The sequence below is a fragment of the Aphis gossypii genome, chromosome 1 (assembly GCF_020184175.1).
Source record: "Aphis gossypii isolate Hap1 chromosome 1, ASM2018417v2, whole genome shotgun sequence".
Lineage (NCBI taxonomy): Eukaryota > Metazoa > Arthropoda > Insecta > Hemiptera > Aphididae > Aphis > Aphis gossypii.
Window position 1 is genome coordinate 83,769,890 of NC_065530.1, and position 20,590 is coordinate 83,790,479.

General features: G+C 22.6%; 1 protein-coding gene across 6 annotated transcripts in view; it reads right to left on the reverse strand.

Moving 5' to 3' along the window:
- LOC114132118 (voltage-dependent T-type calcium channel subunit alpha-1G) overlaps positions 1-20,590 on the reverse strand; it is a 223,109-nt gene that overhangs the window by 136,769 nt on the left and 65,750 nt on the right. For all 6 annotated transcript variants that reach the window (XM_050198879.1, XM_050198876.1, XM_050198878.1 and 3 more), the window contains exons 3-6: positions 20,472-20,583; positions 20,271-20,404; positions 20,036-20,133; positions 10,990-11,161 (exon numbers count right to left, since the gene is read on the reverse strand). In XM_050198879.1, coding sequence (XP_050054836.1) covers positions 10,990-11,161; positions 20,036-20,133; positions 20,271-20,404; positions 20,472-20,583 — 516 coding nt within the window. The remainder of the gene's footprint in view (positions 1-10,989; positions 11,162-20,035; positions 20,134-20,270; positions 20,405-20,471; positions 20,584-20,590) is intronic.

Consider the following 20,590-nt stretch of genomic DNA (forward strand, 5'->3'; position numbering starts at 1 on the left):
TACTAATATGTTTTGTTCTATGAAAATTGTTATAGCCTGGGTCTAAACACCGGGTTAGTTAGAGTGATATAAATTGTAAAAATTATAATATTATTGTAAATTCATTATAAATTATATTTTAAATTACATCCAAAAATCAATTTATTAATCTATTATCATGAATAAATGTTTTACAAGCCTCAGTTGCGTCGATCTGTGTAAATGTATAAATGATAACATAATTCTCGACAGTATTTTGTCTTCGTTATCTCTCAGTGACCGTTAAACGTACAACAGTAATATCGCCTTGGAATAAATAACCAGTGAACGCCATTTCTGTCTGTCAAATCCCGTGAGTCCCAAATTAATTTCAACGTAGAACCATAAATAGCTAGGGAATGGTTTAACACTCGACGTTGTCTCATATTCAAATATATGACACATATGATATTTCGACAATAGTCTACGTCCTAACAGGCACATCCTACATCTGTTTAGTATTCTCACCGTCATTTTAGACTAACATCGGCATTGGAATAAAATTCGTGAATATCCATTCAATATATTGGAAAAAAAACATTCATAATACGAAATGGACAAAGCAATCGTTTTATTTTGAAGAGAGACAGTCTTCTAGTTAAAAAGTATCTTCTCGGTTACATGAAAAAAATATATAGACCAGACTTGGCCGTTAGTCTTGGGTTGATTGGACGTTTAAAATTAAAATAATACATTTTTTATGCACCCTTAAACTACTAAAAATTAGTTTCCGTTTACGTAACCTAATGATTACGATGAATAATATGATAATTTAAAAATTAGTTTCTATAAAGATAATGAGATAAACAAAGTTAATCCTTTTTCCTACACTATATATTTAATATAAATTACCAAAGTCTCTACTTCAATTACGTTTTATTTAAATTAGATGGTAAAAATTAGTGTAAAAATAAAATATATATAATATGCATTATAAATAATAAAAACCCTATATGAATGAATACCCAATTACTGGCTATTTTAGTCATGCATGTATAAGTTTTCAATAACTTTCAAATTAATTTAGACTTAATTTCAACTACAATAATGTAGTGAAGCAATATACATTCCATATCTAAATGTCACATAACTAACATATATAATTAAACTTGAAAATACGTACTAATTTTAATTGCGTAGTGTTATTGATCTTATTTCAAGTATACCATTTTATTTATAGTAACTACATTCATTACATATACAATTATTATTTTGGATAATACATTTAAGGGGAGTTAAATACACATTAATTAAGTTAATTTTGAAACGTATTATGTATTGTTAAAAACTTTTACTTTGAAATAATTTGGGTTTTTTATTTATAGAAACAAATAACACTATAGATTTCAATAGTATAATTTACATTTTCTTTAAAAGAAAATAATACAAAAAAAGAATCAGTGATGATGTTGTTTTTTTGATTCTTGTTATAATTTGTATTAAATCATTTAATACATTATATTTATATTTTATATTTATTTATCAATTTACAACTCTATAAATACTTTTCATAATAATATCAATCAAAAAATTACTAATGAAAAATGTTTGTAAAATTTAACTTATTTATTTAAAAAATAAATATTATATATTATACATATTGTATTAGTGAAATATTAGACAATTTGTTACTTAATGATAATATGTTAAAATACTTCTTACTATATTATATCAAATAACACTATTTTTAGTAACATAAGAAGAAGAATTTAATTTATAAATATAAAATAAAATAAGTTCGAATCAGAACATAATTAAAAACTCAATTCTACTAGCACCAATATTTATTTTATTAGAAAATGAGATATCATTCAACACGATAATTAAAAACTTACATCCTTTCAACCCTTTTAAGAATATTCTATATAAAATATGAATTCTTTTAATGTTGAAATATGACAAATCACAAACGTTTTTAATACACAAACAAAACTTCCTTTGACACAATTTTTCATCGAATTGGAAACTTTTAACAGTAATTAAAATAAATTTAATACAACTTTTATATAATTATACACAAAAAAGTGTAAAAGAATTAAAAATAATATATTTTAAAATGTCTAAATTAAAGTTAATATATAATATAATATAAGAGTACAACATACTTGCACATAATTTATACCATGCTGTGTAAAATGTGTACTAAAGCTTTCTTAATTCTTAATAATATAATTACGGTCACACGGCGTCTTGGATAGGCTATTTAGCTACATCATGATTGTAATTTAATGTTTTTAAAATAATCAAATAATTTATTATGATATTAGCAATGATTTTTATTTTTTAAATTAATAATATTTTATAATTCAGATTTTATTAGAATTTAATATATATTACATTTACCTAACTAAATGTAATCATCAAATAGTGCCTATAAAAAATAATACTAATTACTAAGCCTATTTGTGTTCTCTTTTTTTTGGAATTCTTAGTTTACTAACCGCGAATTGCCGCGCTGTGATTGCGGTTATACATTTTTTTTTTTTTTACCGTGCATGTATTGAGTTCAAACGGCTGACCTCCATACATTCAAATTAGGCATGTTTCTCTATTATTTAAAAAAATAATAATAAAATCTAAAAAGTACATTATATTAGATTTGACCACCCTATTAATAATTTCACTCAATGACTATATTATTTCTTTTCTTCTTCAAATATTTAATTGTTTAATGAGTATTATAATAATTAATTATTAAAAAATAACAAATAATACATCACCATCTAATGAACGTTTATTTATTATATCTATTTGAATAAAAATATTGACAAACCAAACAAAAACTAATGAGCATGTTAATAATAGTTATAATAATAATTTTACAATAATTTATAACAGCATATATAAGATATGTTAGATATGTATTTGAATGTTTAATACTATTAATAATAATTTGAAACTCATTTCATTTCTGAATACGCTTGTTACGTTCGAATTCAAAACAAGTCAAAAACATTATTCACAAATTCGAAGGTTTAAATAAAATCATTGTTTTGATTAAATCGACTTCGTAATAACAAATTTAACTACATAGAATCTACTACTCTATAATCACAATCAAAATACAAAGTTTAACAACTAATGTATTGAAAGTTATCCATTTCCTACCTACACAATAAATTATATATCTATATGTTAGGTTAAAGTATAATATGAATACCGGAAAATGGACCAACTACTGCCGGTAAATATCTGAATTTCCATCTTTTGATGATCGATTTTGTTTAATTTTAAGACAATCAAAATAATTCCGTCAAACCGCGAATAATTGTTATAGTCGTGATTTTATGAATGAACAATAATCTTAGAATAAACTATCTATAATAGCTTAAATCCAAAATTTAAAAGTGATTGAATATAATAATATGTAAATTATAGATTTGCTTAAATGTTAAAACAGATGTTATGTTGTATTAATCTATTATAGATATAAGATACCTTTTACTACTTTTTTTGATTGTGTATTTTCATTTTTATAATTTGCTTATGCAATTTTCAATAAATTACTTGCAAGAATAAAAATAAAAATCATTACTTATAAAAAAAGTCTAGTCAAATCTTTGATCTAGTTTTGTAATTATACAATGATAATAATTAACATTAAACACCAGTGATATTATAAACGTTAACTCTAAGAAGAATTGTTTTATAATAAATTTATATAATAATGGATGCATTCAACACAAAAAAAAATCAACTTCTATAAATCTTATTAGTTTGTGCTAATTAAATTGAAATGAATAAAAATTTCATTCTTACATTCGTTTCCAAGAAAACGTTTTAAAATCTTAACTTAATGGTTATCAGTAGCAAACTTTTTATGATTAGATGGGTCAAACTATCATTGCTCGTTATGTAGTTTCAAACAACATACCATACTTCTATTGCATATAATTATATTTTTATAACGTACAATTTCGCTATTTTACAATTTTATTTTGTGTGTTGTTTTATGGAAGTTGGACACAAACATCTTTTAAAGCTTATTTTTATTCTTATTTTTTAACGCGCATTGATTTTGAGCTATATTGTTAAACGTTTATTTCAGATCCTAAATATGACGACTATAATATATTATATATATATAACACAATATTTTGAATTTTAAGCTCTCCGAAAAACACGTAATATTTATTAAAAATTTTCTTGTATTTTTGATATCTATTTTTTTAAAGTTACGCATTTTGACAACGGCTGTAAAGTGTAAACCTTAGATAAAATTAACTGAAAGAAACCCATTTTATCAAATTAATTAAAAATATACATATTTTCAGAATGTCTTAACGTGCTTATTTCTGTAAGTTTTACACACATATAATACAATATTAAATATGTATAATGTATATTATTATTATAGTATATCATATTGTATACAATATTAGTAATATTAATAAATATATATATATATTATATATATATATGTTTATTTATTAATTTTCTATTTTTATTATTATTATTATTTATTATTTAAATTTATATTATTGTTTATATTTTTATTTTTTTTATACATCATGATTTACGAGGCATGATTTCTTCTAGTGTTTAGTTTATTTATTCAATTTAATCAAATTCTGATAGTTAGAGCTTTCTAGTATACCTAGCTAGTATACATTATTTTATACTAATGGATCAGCATAGTCTTATTTTCAAAAGCCGTTTCCATGTATCAATATTATGTACTAGCGTGAAATAACTTAAAAACTATGCCTTTGAATTTCGTTTAAGATAGATAAGCATTTTCAAAGAAATAATCTACTTAAGAAATTTCAAAAAATAATTTTTAAAAAAAGCGATATCGCCAAGCGGTACTTCTTAAATGATATTAAAAACCTAAGTAGGTACTTGAAAATAAGATAAATACTAATTAAGTATACTTGTAAAATCAAAAATTAGATTTTAAATGACTGTTTTATTAATGAAATATTCAATTATATACAATTTTTAAAAATTGTATAATTTCATTATTATTAAATGGAACAGTAGGAGTGAACATGCTTTGTGAATTACTCGGTTTACTGTAAAATAGTTATAAATATATTAATTTTGTTATTTTTGTAATGATTATTATCAATTTTATAGAAATTCAATAATTGAAATTATTATTCATGCAATAATTTATTATTTCTTTCAATATTGTAAAATTGATTTTTGATCAAATAAAAGTAGCTATATGAATACAATACGATGTAATATGTTGTATACATATTGTTATATAATTTAAGTACATAAAAAATAAACCCATCAGCGTTGGTCGAGAATATACTCGTAGATCAACTGGTGGTCGATATTAAATTTAAAAATGGAAAAGCAAAATGCATTACATTTCTTATCAAAGAAATAAAACTATTCTCGTTGAATACATTTTAGATGAATTTTAAATAAAATAGCTTATATTTTTTACAAAATAAAATATATTCAGTAAAATAAATGTACAAATGAAATAAGTTTAATTGATTAAATGAAAACTGTTTTTGCAATTGTTATTTTTGATTTAAGTATTAAATATTGATTAGTAAGCTTATTGGTCAATGTCTATAATCATTCTTCAAAGTAAATCAGAGTTTAAGATATCAAAGACATGAGATGATAATATTATAATGTAGTAGAAAGTAAAATTATCAAAAAAAAAAAAAAAACCATCGTAGATTTATAATTTAATTCTATATTAACATATATTTCAAAAGAAATGCACGTTAATATTATAAAATTGTGAGTTTTAATATATTTAATAATTGGTACTCAAAATGTAGTTGAAAAAAAACTGTTATGAAAATGATTAAATTTCATCAAAGAATAATTGAATAGAAAAGAAGGTGAGTGAGCTTTTGAAATACTATGATAAAACTAAACCACTATAATTGACCTAGAAGCAATCTCATTTTTACTGATTTATTTTTTCATAAACAACAAAGTTTTTATTTTTTTCAATCAGATTAAACTTGATTAACAAAATAATTAAGTTTATTGATAAAATAATAAATAAAATGTACAATAACAGTATTTGTTGTGCAATTTAATGGTTTTCCATAAATATCATAATTGTTTATATTGTAGATGTCACGATTTATATTATAGTGTATTTGATGTGATATTGTATTGTTAATTTTCTCATGTAATTTAAACGTGTAGTATGAGTTCTAGTTATAAAAATGATTAAAATACTTTAAGTCATACACGAATATTGTAATATAGAGGCATTGATTATTACAATATTATAAAATATAATATACATAATATATAACTAATATCTTCTACGGGTTAATTATTAATTAATTCTTTGTCTATAATGTATAAGCTCAAAACTATTTAATCTTTTTCAGTAAAATTTATATCCACACTCATTGAGATTTGAAAAGTGATTATGGAATTTTTTTCAATATTTAATTTAAAACTAAAATACTTACAAACACAAAATCAAAATGATAACTTCTATGATTTGCATTATTAATTCTGAGCATTTTTTTGATACTAACCCTAGCGCATGAAGACGAGTATCGATCTTAGACATATTGGATTTAAGTCGGCTATTAAGCTTAAGTGTTGAATCCCTCTCTTATGTTTACATGGAAAAATATACCGATAAGTAGAAAATTATAAAATTAATCATTATAAATGTTTTTGTATTATATATTTTAAACTTAAGTAAAACAATAGAAACATTAGAAACATAAATTAACTGTATTCTGGTAAAGTCAAATTAGTATTTTATAATTTTAAAAGGCCAAATTGATGTAGTTATAATTAATAGATTTTATTTTTTGAAATTTCAAATGTTAACATTATAATATAACATTGTAATATTATTATATTACATAAGTATACATCAGCTAGTTAAATACAAAAATAAATCAGAATGTGGTCATTTAATATTAAGGTAATAATAATTTAGTTAATTTGAGATAAAATATTTCTTGGTTTTATAATCAAATTTTATTAAAATTTATTATTCTCTCTTATTGATGTTTCAACACTAGTATAAATTTTCTATTCTAACATATTTTCCATGTGAATAAGATATTATTAATAACCCTCCCATGTGCATTTAATTCATATTTTTTTCTTATGGCTGGTTTTCTTTAATATGTTTATGCAGTAATACGGCATAATATAATATAAATATCCGTATTTTTTTTTTTTTTTAATTTCATAAATTTATAACTAACCATAATTGTTCTTATTTTTCAGAATAATCTATTATTGTAATCAAAATACTTCAAATTGATAAAGTCAAACGTAATTCATACATTAAATTAGTTTATAACTTCAAATTATTTATTTACATAAATTATTACTATAATGGATTATTCCAATAATTTTAAATAAAGGTTCATAGTTTAATTTGATTCGATGAGTGGAACAATAACAATTATCGGTATAGGTATGTACTATAATAATATTCTATGTAATTCTAAAAAAGTTAATCAAAAATGTACACCAAGTAGTTTAACGTCATTATAACAAAAAAGTCTGGTATACGTTGTAAATGAAGTTGACTAAACTAGATAACTAAGCAATTTAAACTGCTATACCTGAAGTAATTTAAGTTGAACAGAACAATACCCTTATATTACCAAAAAGCTTTTTAACTCGTCTTGTATTTAAAGGATTAATTAAATATTAATATAAATTAAAATTTATTAATTATTAAAAATACATTTTTAATCAATACTATAAAAACAATATAATTCCTAACATGGTGGCTTGAATACAATAAATGAATGTAAATATAATTTTTTGATACTCTGAAATTATAGTTAATGAAATGCATACTAATAAATTTGTGTTTAATTTAAAGATTAATAACTTAATTTAACATATCCTATTTGGGTTAAATTTATTTCATGAAAGTATTGAAAAAAAAATCAAAGAAATACATACTTTGTAAAAAGTTCATGAACCTATTTGTAATAGTAATTTTGGAAATATACTTGAATATATTTTGGATTGCATTTTATTCCTCAACATTTTTTTTTTTAATAATTAGTTCAAATCAACTGATTTCTGCATACTAAAAGTATACATTTATTTTAAAGGAACATAATTGTTAAATATATTTTTTATACTGTAATGTGTCAAGAAATAAGTGATTTTTTTAAATATAATTAAATACGACGCATTCCATTGGAAGAAGCTAATCATTGGTCACATAAAGTATTTTGATTGTTTATTTAACAAAATAAATATAATATTGTATTATTTTAATAGTTTAACGATTAAAATGATATTAGAATATCTTTATAAGCAGCTTGGGCACTTTACTGAAATGAAAGAGGACTATGATTGTCTTATAAAGGGGATGGAATTTTGAGGTAATTCATTGTAGAATCCTTTGGAAAATAATTTAGTTTCATCATTTACTGGAATTATTCTTAGATCTGTATGAAGTGTAATATTATCTCTAGGGTAATATTTGGGAAGTTTTGAATTTTATTTATATTCAGTTTCATTTTAGCCTTCTTTTCATATAGTAAATACTATAGATCTATGTGGTTTTTAAAAGGGTTCTAAAAAAACAGTTGAATCGTAAAATTTGTGTATATTATATTTTATTTTTTATGAAAATATATTATCTTAGTATTTTTCCCCTTAACACGTTTAATAATAATATATTAAACTAAATTTAATTTCATATATTACATTAATAATAGTTATTTCTATTCAAATAAATTATGTGTTTGATTTAAGATATTACATTATACATTATACATTACATTATGATATTATATTTTATTATTTTATTTGATGTGTATTGAGTAAATTATTTTTTAATTTTAACTCTTAAAGTATTAACTTTAAAACGCTTTTTTAAACTCTTTCAAAAATTATAATTCATCATAAGTAAAAGTATGAATATTTAATGACTTATTTATGAAAATTAATACGATGTTCTAAGTGTTTCAATTTAAGATGACTGCATGCCACATAAATCTTTAAAAGTTTGAAACTATATTTTAAAGTAAAATCAATAAGATTAAATAATAAGTGAAAAATTAATGTTAAAGTAGTTTTCTATTTCATGTATATAGAATACAAAGAAAGTTTAATTTAAAAAAAATAGAGGACTTTAAGTTGTTATGTACAGTAAAATATAACGAATGACACAGGCAAAAAACAATCGGTAGCATACGACTTTTGCAGTTAAAGTCAAGTGTTGTTTAACGAGTTGAAAAAAAAATAATGCGAGAAATGGGTTAGTTGTATTTTGTGACTAGGTTCTAAAAAAAAAATGTTTGTCCTTTAAAGTTGAAAAAGATAATATGAAGGTAAAAAAATGAATTTTTTAAAAGGATATAATTTGTAATATAATTATATGTCAGTGATAGTCTTAAATGCGATGTCACAGGTGGCATCAGCATATAAGATATTATATAATTTAATAGATATGAAGTAATTTAAGTTTTAGAAAATGCCATACCTATTTCATTAATGATATATTAAAATTTGTATTTAAGTACTTATAATAATTCAAGTAATTATGTTTTGTCTACCATAAATATTTAAAATTTAAGTACAAATTCAATTTAAACTACAACATTCTTTTTCTTAATTTTAGTCTAAAGTTATTATCTTTTGTTACTGAAATAAAGTTGTAATAAAATAAAACGTGTATAGACTATTAAAATTGTACGATAAACATATTTTATAATTAAGTATTTAATTTTGAAATATGTATTTTTAATTTTCAATTTTTATTCTAAATGAATTGGCGATTTAAAACAAAATAATGCTACATATTTAATTTAATAGCTTTTATTAGAAACTTGGATGCAATCGTATAGGCGGCTAATAATATTACGTTTTGATATATTCAATATGTTGTATGAAATGTTTTGCATTAATTTTTAATTTTTGCTATGTAATACAATTTCCACATATTGTAATAATAGTTTTTATACATTTTTATCAAAACATTGTATATTAGATATGTATGTACTACGTTGCAATTACATTTTTCTTACCCAAATAATTTGATTTTTTCCAACATTAAATGTAAAATATTTTAAACTACTAAAATCATTTGAACTTCATACGATCAGCATAAAAAAGAATCATTTACCGGAACCGGAAACGATATTTTCACCTCTCTGCCATCAGCAAATATTTGTTACCTACATAGAACTTTAGAGGTAATGGATTTCAGAATAATATTTTCTACTATAATATACCGGTTAGCGGACACATCTGTGTAAGTTTCGAAAAAATTCACTGATTGCATTCTACTATATTATATATTATAAAATATAAATTGATATTTTTTTTTTTATCATCGTATACTTTTTTTTTTTCATTTGCAAATAGGTAATAAAAAAGTACATACTATTAAATTATTTTCCTTAGTAGAATTATGTGAATTTAGTAATGAATTAAATCATGAAACAAATAAAATTAACAACTAAAATAATTACGTTTAAAATGTATTATGCACATTAAATGATTAACATAATACAATCAAATTATAAATTGGTCGTATACTTTAATTCCGAAAAATTATTAAAAAATAAAACTATACCAGCATTTTAGAAAAAACATTTATATTTTTATGTTATTAAAAATATATAGGTAATATGTAAAAATTGATATAATATTTAATCCAAAGTTGTATTTTTAATTTATAAAAATACAAATACCAGCAATCAACATGTTAACAAATTAAATTTTATAATTATGATTTATTATTCTAAATGTACTAATATATTGAATTGATTTAGTTATACTACACCTAATACAAATAGTAAAAATAAATATTTCTTTTAATCTTACATGGATACTGTTTTCCTTGCGTAAATTATATAAACAATTATGCTTCAATATTTAATGTGACACTTTTAATTGTAAAATAAATTTAAAAAAGTTTATCACTAGAAACATCCTTCTATATATTATATTTATTTAAATTAATTACTGATAATAAGATGAATATATTATAAGCATTATCCTAAATGTTCGTTACAATAAATAATTTTTTCTTACTTGGGATAAGTGACATTTGGCAACGGTTTCAAGAAACACCTTTGTCGAAGTATGCCTTCCCATAGCTGCACTCCGATGATACCAAATATGAAAAACACGAAGAAACACAGCAGGAGCACATTACCCAACATTGGCAAAGTGTCCAAAAGCAACATGACCAGTATACGCATACCTGTAACAATGTAAATGCAAAATTTAGAAATCGATAATACTCTTATATTATATTTTATAACTATTATAATCACATAACACATTCAATTATAAAAAAAATAATTAATTTACAATAAATAAATATAATGCTATCAGCATAAGCATAACATTCATCACAAACTTTATTTAAGTGTAAAGTCAGTATTAAAAAATCCATTCAAAGTATTGACAATCCCAAAATTAACAGAAAGATTATATCTAGAATATAATTTTTTCTAAGTAATTAATTATGCGATGAAAGTGACAACGTTGGTCTGTTGTTGATCATTGATGTAGCTTTAATGAATATTAAAATGTAATTTATTAATAAATATTACACGTTATATAATATGTTACATTATATTATATGTGTATATATAACAACACTATATATAATTTAGTTTGTTTCATCATTATCAATATTATTGAGTTGTTGAACTGAGATTAGTTGGACGTATTTATTTTATAATGATTTGTGTTTGTTGTGTCTGAACACTGAATTATAATACAATTTACAAAAAAAAAAAAATAATTCTATCTTCAATAGTGAGTGTAGTTTCTGAAATCAAATTAGATTTAGTCTGTACTATGATTAAAATTCGCAGTACTTTTCTAAACTATCTTGAAAAAAAAACAAATTACGGGAAAACAAGGAAATGTACGCAACACCAGTTTCTTCCAATAATGATTTATTGTTATGTGTTGTCATTTAAAAATCAATGACAATAGTCCATAGGTTAAAGTTAGGTAGACGCAAATATGAAATATTAGCTATATATTTAATTTTATGATATATTGGATAATGAATATAATATATATTCAATACATTCACAAAAATGCATATGGGTCATATGACTTTTGTTTATTTTTAGCTATACATAATTCAAAAAATAAACTTTAAATCATTAACTATTACTTAATTAAATTATTTTTATACTTCCTGAAATTGTGAATGGATAAACGAGTAATGATTATCAAAATAGTAAAACTTTATATTGTACACACCACCACTATAATACACTCATATCATATATTATTGTTATTTATAAAACAGTTATAATACTGAATCAAACTCTGTTTGTGTATTATAAATTATAGTTTTATTTTTAAGAAAAAATAATAGAAATTAAGACGGTTTAATAGTGAAAGGATGGGTCTCATGATATAATTATATAATTATAATTAAAGTAAAGATTTTGTAGTATAATTTTTTGTTTATTAAATAATAAATAAACAAATAGATTGTGTACAATCTGTGTATAAGTTTTTTTTTTTATAATAAATATGTGCAACGTTATAAGGGTAGTACGTGTTAAGGACTATAGTCTTAAAGGAAAAATTCATACGGTCATAAAATTACACGGAATTTTATTTTAATTTTAAAACTATCCTATGTTATGTATTAAGTTATGCATAATTTATAAATTGCTTTAATTGCATTCGTCACAAGTAAAATTAATAAGAACCCAATTACTTAAGTATAGTGTTATTTATGAAATTATTTAAAGTAAATTGTCTTAATATATCAGTTATTATCTTAATATAGTGCAGTGTATTAATAAGGAATTCATAACACCACTTAAATTCTTTAATCTATTTTTTATAAATACATTTAAACTACCTATGTTATTATACATTAATAATATATAATTATACTATTATTGAAGAAAAACAAATGAAAATTTAGATTCTACTTACTATTAAACGTAAGTAAAATAAAATATAACATAAAATTAATATTTTTATATTATATAGTTCAATTTTATTGCTTTATTATATACTTATTGATTACTACGAAGAAATAAATATGAATCAGATATATAATATGATAAAATACTCGTTCCAAGTACCTAAATCAAATATATTTTTTCTATAATATTATAATATAATCTATTTTGTTATTATATATTTTTTAAATTATGTCAAAACCGTAACGTGTATTAATCATTACCCAACGGTTGGTTATATAATCAATCATTCTTTTTTATTATTATTATTAGTACCTACCTTGTGAATAATGCAATACAATAATTTCTTAACATCTTCATGTAACTCGAAACTGTACGCACTGCCTTTATTATATTATAACGTTTTATTAGTGAGATACCTTCAGCCCTTTCAGCCCATGGGAACAGTCTTTGTTACGTATAATTTCCGCCTTCTGCATAAAGTCCAACAGAATGCCATCATCTGCAGTTCTTTAATATAATGTTAGAGCTCGTCTGGGATGTTCGTGTACAATGCTTAAATTTCAGTAAGCATAGCAACAAGGTTTAACAGTGTTTGTACTGTAGCTAATTTTAGTCTGAAACCATTATACTAAAACTTCAAATAAAATATTTAAATGTCAAAATACATATAAAGGACGGTAGAGTTTTAAACTTAAGTCTCAATATCGAAATTCCTTGGATCCACTATGAACACAGGTGATTGAGTTTCCTACTGATTTATTGTGGAATCATCTAGCATCATCTTAATTTATTCTTTTCGAAGTATACTAATAAATTTAATATAAATGAGACTCTTAAAATAGTTTGAATGGATTTATGTTATACTCATTAATAATCAAAATGAAAAATTATCGATTAAAGTTTAATTTGTAAAATATAATAAATACTGAAATAAATATAAATGTATTCAAACTATCAAATTGTTTTACCTTCTGTACGGATGAAAACAAAAGCAAATTACAGAAACACGAATACATTAATTACGGGTGACACCAGATTTTTTTTAAAAATAAATTGTATTTTTTATATTATTTATTGTTAAACAAAAACAAATAATATTAAGGACTTAAAATTTTAACCAAATATTTATATTAAAATTGTGTTGAACATGATATAATTTTCAAATTATTTTTGTGTTTAATTTAAACACATATGTATAACATTTTTGATTTTTTTGATTGATACTTTAATTAACACTTTAATATTTCAAAACCAAAATATTCTTAATTCAAAACTTAAACGTTCGTTATAAAAATTGAGGTTAAATGTACTACTAATCACATTGTATCTAAAGTGATGTTTGTTAATAATTAGTTTGATAATGGTAAGAGACAACATTACATGTTTCGTGAGCTAATCGTTTTCACTTTATTTAATTTACTTTATAATATGGGTTTTTGAATTATACTTTTTTTTTTTTTGGACAATTTTTAAAAGAATAAGTTATAAAATATATTATTATATAAATGTATTTTTAATGGAAATATTTTACATATGATGTAATTACTCAGCAACTAATTTAAATAATTAAAAATGTTATTCAGTTTATAAATACGTTAAATTATATTTATTTTCATTGTTATTGTATTCACTTAATTTTTAATGGGATATTTTTTAGGGAAAATTATGGCTGAGATATTTTAATTCGTTTTAGAACCATTAAATTTTAATTCAGAGAATATTAATTATATGAACTTGAATACCGTGATCTTATTCACATCATTGTATAGTATGTTTAATGTTTATTTATCTATATGTTAATAACAATATTATGTGATGTAATATTTACGATGTTTTTAATAATAATTTGTTCATTAAATTACACTATTATCTATCATACTATTGTAATATTATATATATCATAGAAAAATAAATTACTAATAGTGTTGTAAATAAATTATAAAATATTCTTAGAAATAGAGGCTGTACGTCATGGTCTAAGCTCAAAATTGTTTTTTGTATTCAACGATTTATAAAGATTCAAATTTAACACATTAATTACAGGGCCTCCTTAATGACAAAGTATGTTTAAAACCTTCGATATAATTGAGTAAATGAATTGGTTACAGTCCACTAAATTTAATGATAGTTTTGAAGCATTTATTTACTACACTCGTATTATAATCATTAATCTTTATATGTATATTATATTAATGAATTCCCATTTCCTTTGGTCGCGGCATCACGCGTGAACAGCTGGGCCAATTTTTTTTTTTTTTTTGTATTTTTTATTAACAAGAGAATGTTCTCTTGAACAAAAATGAAGAAAAATATTATGTTTTTTGGGATAATATATATATATATATATTGTTTTTTAATTACACCAATTTTAATTCAATATTCATAGTTAACATAGGACAAAGTCAGTCGGGTCAGATAGTTGTATAATATATTTTAGTGACATATAGTATTACGATTTATTTTATTTTATTTTATGTTTAATATAATTCATATACCAGAATATATAATGAGTTAATGAGTTAATGAGCTATTAGTATTGATTTCTGTTACATAGCATATACGAAATTAGAATTTAAATAAATATTATTGTTTTAAATCTTCCAAACCATTTATTTGTATAAGATACTGTGTGGTTCCATATCGTTAACAATAGATATAGTTTGCCATCATGACACAACTACATCGGTTCAGAAATAAGACACATTATAAAGTTTTTACATTTCTTACACTGTTTTTAGAATGTATATTATACCTATACAATACCACGAATACGACTGTTAAGCTAAATTGTGTGTTATAAATGCAACTTGAAATACTTTAAAATGTTGTTAGCGGAGTTAACGTAGACAGATAACTGAGAATGCTGTTCCATGGAATTTTAAGTTTAAACAACTTATACGGTTTGTCCGGAAAGGAAATTGTTCAGAAAGTCAGTTGGGAGGAAGACACCATTTAGTAATCGAATTCAAGTCGTTCGAGAAAAAATACTAGAGATTTATGATCCGTTACACTGTTGTAGGTTAAGTCTATAAAGTGTTAGCGTAGGAACCCATAAAATAATTTATGATACTTTACAAATTACTATTAATTATATCGTATAAGAATTTTCATCATCGTTGTATAATAGACGTAGTTATGTAAGTCAACTCAACTTTATACTGAGTATATTTTGTATTATTGGTGGCTATAATAGTTTAAGGTGTCATTTTATAATAACTTCACTTTAAGGTCCAATTTATAATGTTATGTAGCACTAATTAACATCTTAAATTAAAAAAAAAAAAAACATTCAAATAATATTTACTAAATATATAAAATACTAAATTGAAATTAATCATTTTTTTTTTATTATTTATTTAATAGTTACTATTATTATTTCAATTTTCAACCACTCAGATTTCCAAAAATGTTTTTCAGGTTTTTTTGTCATTTTGTACAGTTACAATTTTTCCGACAGTACTTTACTCAAAATGAACATACGACACGAAATAAATAATATGTCGGTATACACCACTAAACGACGTAAACGTCGTTGAACATATTTCCTTCGGTAATTGATTATGTCTTTTTCCTAAGTCTACTTTTAAGACTCAGTCATTTATTTTCTACATACCTACCTAAGCGCTTTTAGTGAATTAGGTCTGGTTCTTATGTTATCTGCTGTACAATTAAACAAGCTGAGTATGGCATATTGTGTCATTTCTTACACGTACAGCATCGAAAAATATATCACACCACTAAGTAGTAAGATTTAATTTCAGCACGATCATTATATTATTATGACACAAACATTTTTATCAATCTAGTTTTGTAAAATATTATAAACCTTATCATAATGCTTTCTTAAAGTAAAGTATTCTTATTTTTAAATTATAATTTTAAATAGATATAATGTTTCAATTATTATTTATTATACTATAATTATTTAATTTATTATAATTTTTACGATATACTTGATAAAAAGTAATTCTCAGTACTTAACCTGAATTTTATTTCATGGTAGATAGTTTAATATTATAAGCTGTATATTTGTGTATACCTATTAACATTTTCATAAATCATCTTTGTTTCTATTTTTACATTAATTAAAAACTTACCTACACAAACGTTAAGTTCAGCGTTTTGAAAATATACATAAGTAAAATTAAAGAAAATAGATATTTCAGATTTTCAGATCATTGGCTCATAAAATATAATAAAAATATATAAATACATATATATGTATATATTATTTAAGTATAGTTTTTGTTTCCGTAATATAGTTCTACATACTTTATGATTTTCAATATTTTATATTTAAACATAATGATATTGTTTTTTTATAAAAGCTAATCGAAACAATTTGTAATCATCATTAATATTATTAACTTACACAATTATTGGTATAAAACGAAAATAATATCCGGTAGGTAATAATGAAGTAATTTAACTACTAACTAGGTACACAATAATGTAGGTTCATAGTGAATGAGTTATTATAATGACATTGTTCCTTGCCACAATAAAGTATCGATGTTGAGTGTATGTTACACCATATATTACATAGAGGAAACAATTTATGAAACTAGTACGCAGTACCGAGTGCTTCTTCACCAACCTCTGTGTAGGGTTTTAAATTATTCATGAAAATAATAAAGAATTAATTATTTTGAAAATGTATTATTTAGTAACAAACTTTATATTAAATTCGAGCGATTAGAGACAATCTCAATCTCCTTTACTACCTGTATGAACTATTATCACCAGTCCCTGAAACCACTACTCAACATAATATACAATTCCTCCATTTATTTTAAATGTATTATAATATTTACACTAATGATATATCTTGTAGTATTATTAAATTATCATACTATTATTTATTAAGTTTTTAATTATTGATATCGTGCATTTTATAAATCTAAAAACAATAATAATAATAATTTAATTATATTAAATAAAATGTTAAATATTATAATAGATACTTACTCAAAAGTTATTGATTTTATTAAAGAAAAAAATCAAAAATGTATATCTCCTGTATAAAATATTATGATAAAATGAATTGTATACTCATCTATTTAGCGTTAAAATTTAACCAAATAGTTTTTCTGCAAGTCATTCGGTAAATTTTAACATTTAAGTTTTAATTTCATAATTTAAATTAATATGTATAATATATATTTTGGTTTTAAATGTTAAAGCCGATTTCCCTGCATAATTTTGTTATAATCAAAAATATTACTTTTCTCGATATTTTTAATACACATAAATTAGAATTTGAACATCATTTAAATTAAAAACGCAAAAGTTCAAAAGTTCATACGCAATCGATTTACTGCTATAATATGATCATTATTAATATATGAAAAAAAAACCGATAAATAATGGATACGCAACTTAACCCTTATGACCGTATGACAATATTATATGCATGTATATTTCTCTGTTTACAAAGAATTTTAATTTGTTCGATATTCTTACTTGACATAAGCAAAATTAGAACATGATAACATCATACTAATAATATTCATTTTTTTTAACTATTAAATATTTTTGGGTTATAGAAACAGTATTATCAGATTTTTTAATTCGTTCAAATTCTATAAACATCATTTTTTTTTGTATGTTATAGATGATCTAACGATTATTTTGTGTGCTATACATAAAATAAAAACTATAAATTGTCTTATATAATATTTTATTGCATTTTACATAATGCTATCTAATATTGAAAACGCTTTATTTTTAATTTTTAATTTCTATTTCTTTACAGCTAGTTGGGATAATAAATAATTTGTCAAACAATACATATCTATTCAGAAATACAATATTACATATTTTAAACTTAAGTTTTTTAATATTGACTTTGTTTTGTAAGTGCAAAAGTGGTATATTTTAAATTACGATAATGTGGCGTACTAGATCATTTTAATTTAATGGATACCTAATAATAAAATGGTTTAAATTAAACATAAATATTAATATGTAATTTGAAAAACGTGAAAAATGTTGTATACGTTTTGATAAGAGTGAGAAAATATTTGTTCTCATGAATCAAGCTATTGAAAGTGTGTTTAAAAGTCACTGTCATAGGTCTTTACATTATTTATTGTAAAATAAATAAAATAGAATACTTTATTTATGAGTCTAATAAAAATTCCAATAGGTAAGGTACTTAATACGTCAACACATTATAACAGTAGTCAATAAAGCTTAACTATAAATATATGCCAATAAAACGATAAAAAAATATAAAATTAAACATAGTACAAATATTATAAAAAAAGCTCTTTATTGAGTGTTGCCCAGTGAAATGGTAATAAACGTTTCGTATGTAAATACAGGTGTTGTTGTTTTCGTTTGGCTAAATACTATCTATCATTTCCAACAAGATCGTTATATTTGTATTATCCTTTTCGCTTTTTTGAACATTGCTATATTTATTTTAGATTACTATTCAGAAATTAAAATAAATTATTTTCAATTTGATAATCTCAGCATTGGTTATATTGTACATTTATAATAATACTATTTAAATATTTTGAATTATTTGTATAATTCTGTTACAACATAAATTTTACTACACACATATATTTATTTTTATATTTTGTTACAATATCTGCATATTTGTATGCATTATAATATATGTTTGTGTATAATAAATTATATCATAAAAATTTTCAAATCAAAGATTATATCAAAAACTGAAACGGTGATTTATAAATTTAGTGAACTAAATGGCTGACATAAAATTATTTTTTATTTTAAAATAAAAAAATTACGTCAAAACCGATCGGTTCGTCTTCTTGCTTGATTAATTTTCAATATAAACTCATAAAACATGCTACCGTAGAGATTATTTTTATAGCTGACTCCTGATATTGAGTTGCGATAACCCAAATACATTTTTATTGCACAAAACGCGTCATGTGGTCGAAGCTATAGCAAGGGAATTCGTCAAAAATAAAAAACTGATTTTTTAACTGATAGAATAATATTATGAATTCACCTGCATACGTGTTCTTAACGAGAGCTTTTTTTTCTATGCACATATAATATATTTACATCTTTTATGTATATATTTATGTAATTCGTTATATCTAAAATTTAGCGTATTTGACATCTTGAAATAATTCACGCTTACACACTTAGGAATTTTAACGTGAAAACTAAATTTTACTCACTTGGAATTCTGTTGATAGCTCTAAGCGGCCTCAGCACCCTAATTGTTCGTATGGCAGAGAAATTTATGTTCTCCACGTTCAAACAGTACTCCAAAGCACTAAACATTAATATATATTATTAATATAATATTTTAATATACATATTTTGGTTAATCAATTAATCACGAGCACACATGTATAATACGAGACGAAATAAAAATAAATAACAACAGTTTATTAACGTATAGTTTCATACCCTGCGATCACGATAAAAAAATCTAATCTGTTCCAGGAGTCTGCGAGGTAGGTACAGGGACCGTAAGCTCCCATTGCAATCATTTTCACGATCATTTCTAGTGAAAAGAATGCGAATATGAAGTCGTCGAACACCTGTAGATAGTTTTCGTGTATTATAGTTCTATAAAATATGTAATTTAAAAAAGAAAAAATATATTACTTGTAGGATTCTGCATCTTCTGGATATGCACTGGTCGTCCACGCACGGTTGATACATGCCCAAAGTAACACAATTCAGCAGTATAACTAACATGCTTGCTCTCTCAAACCACGTGTATA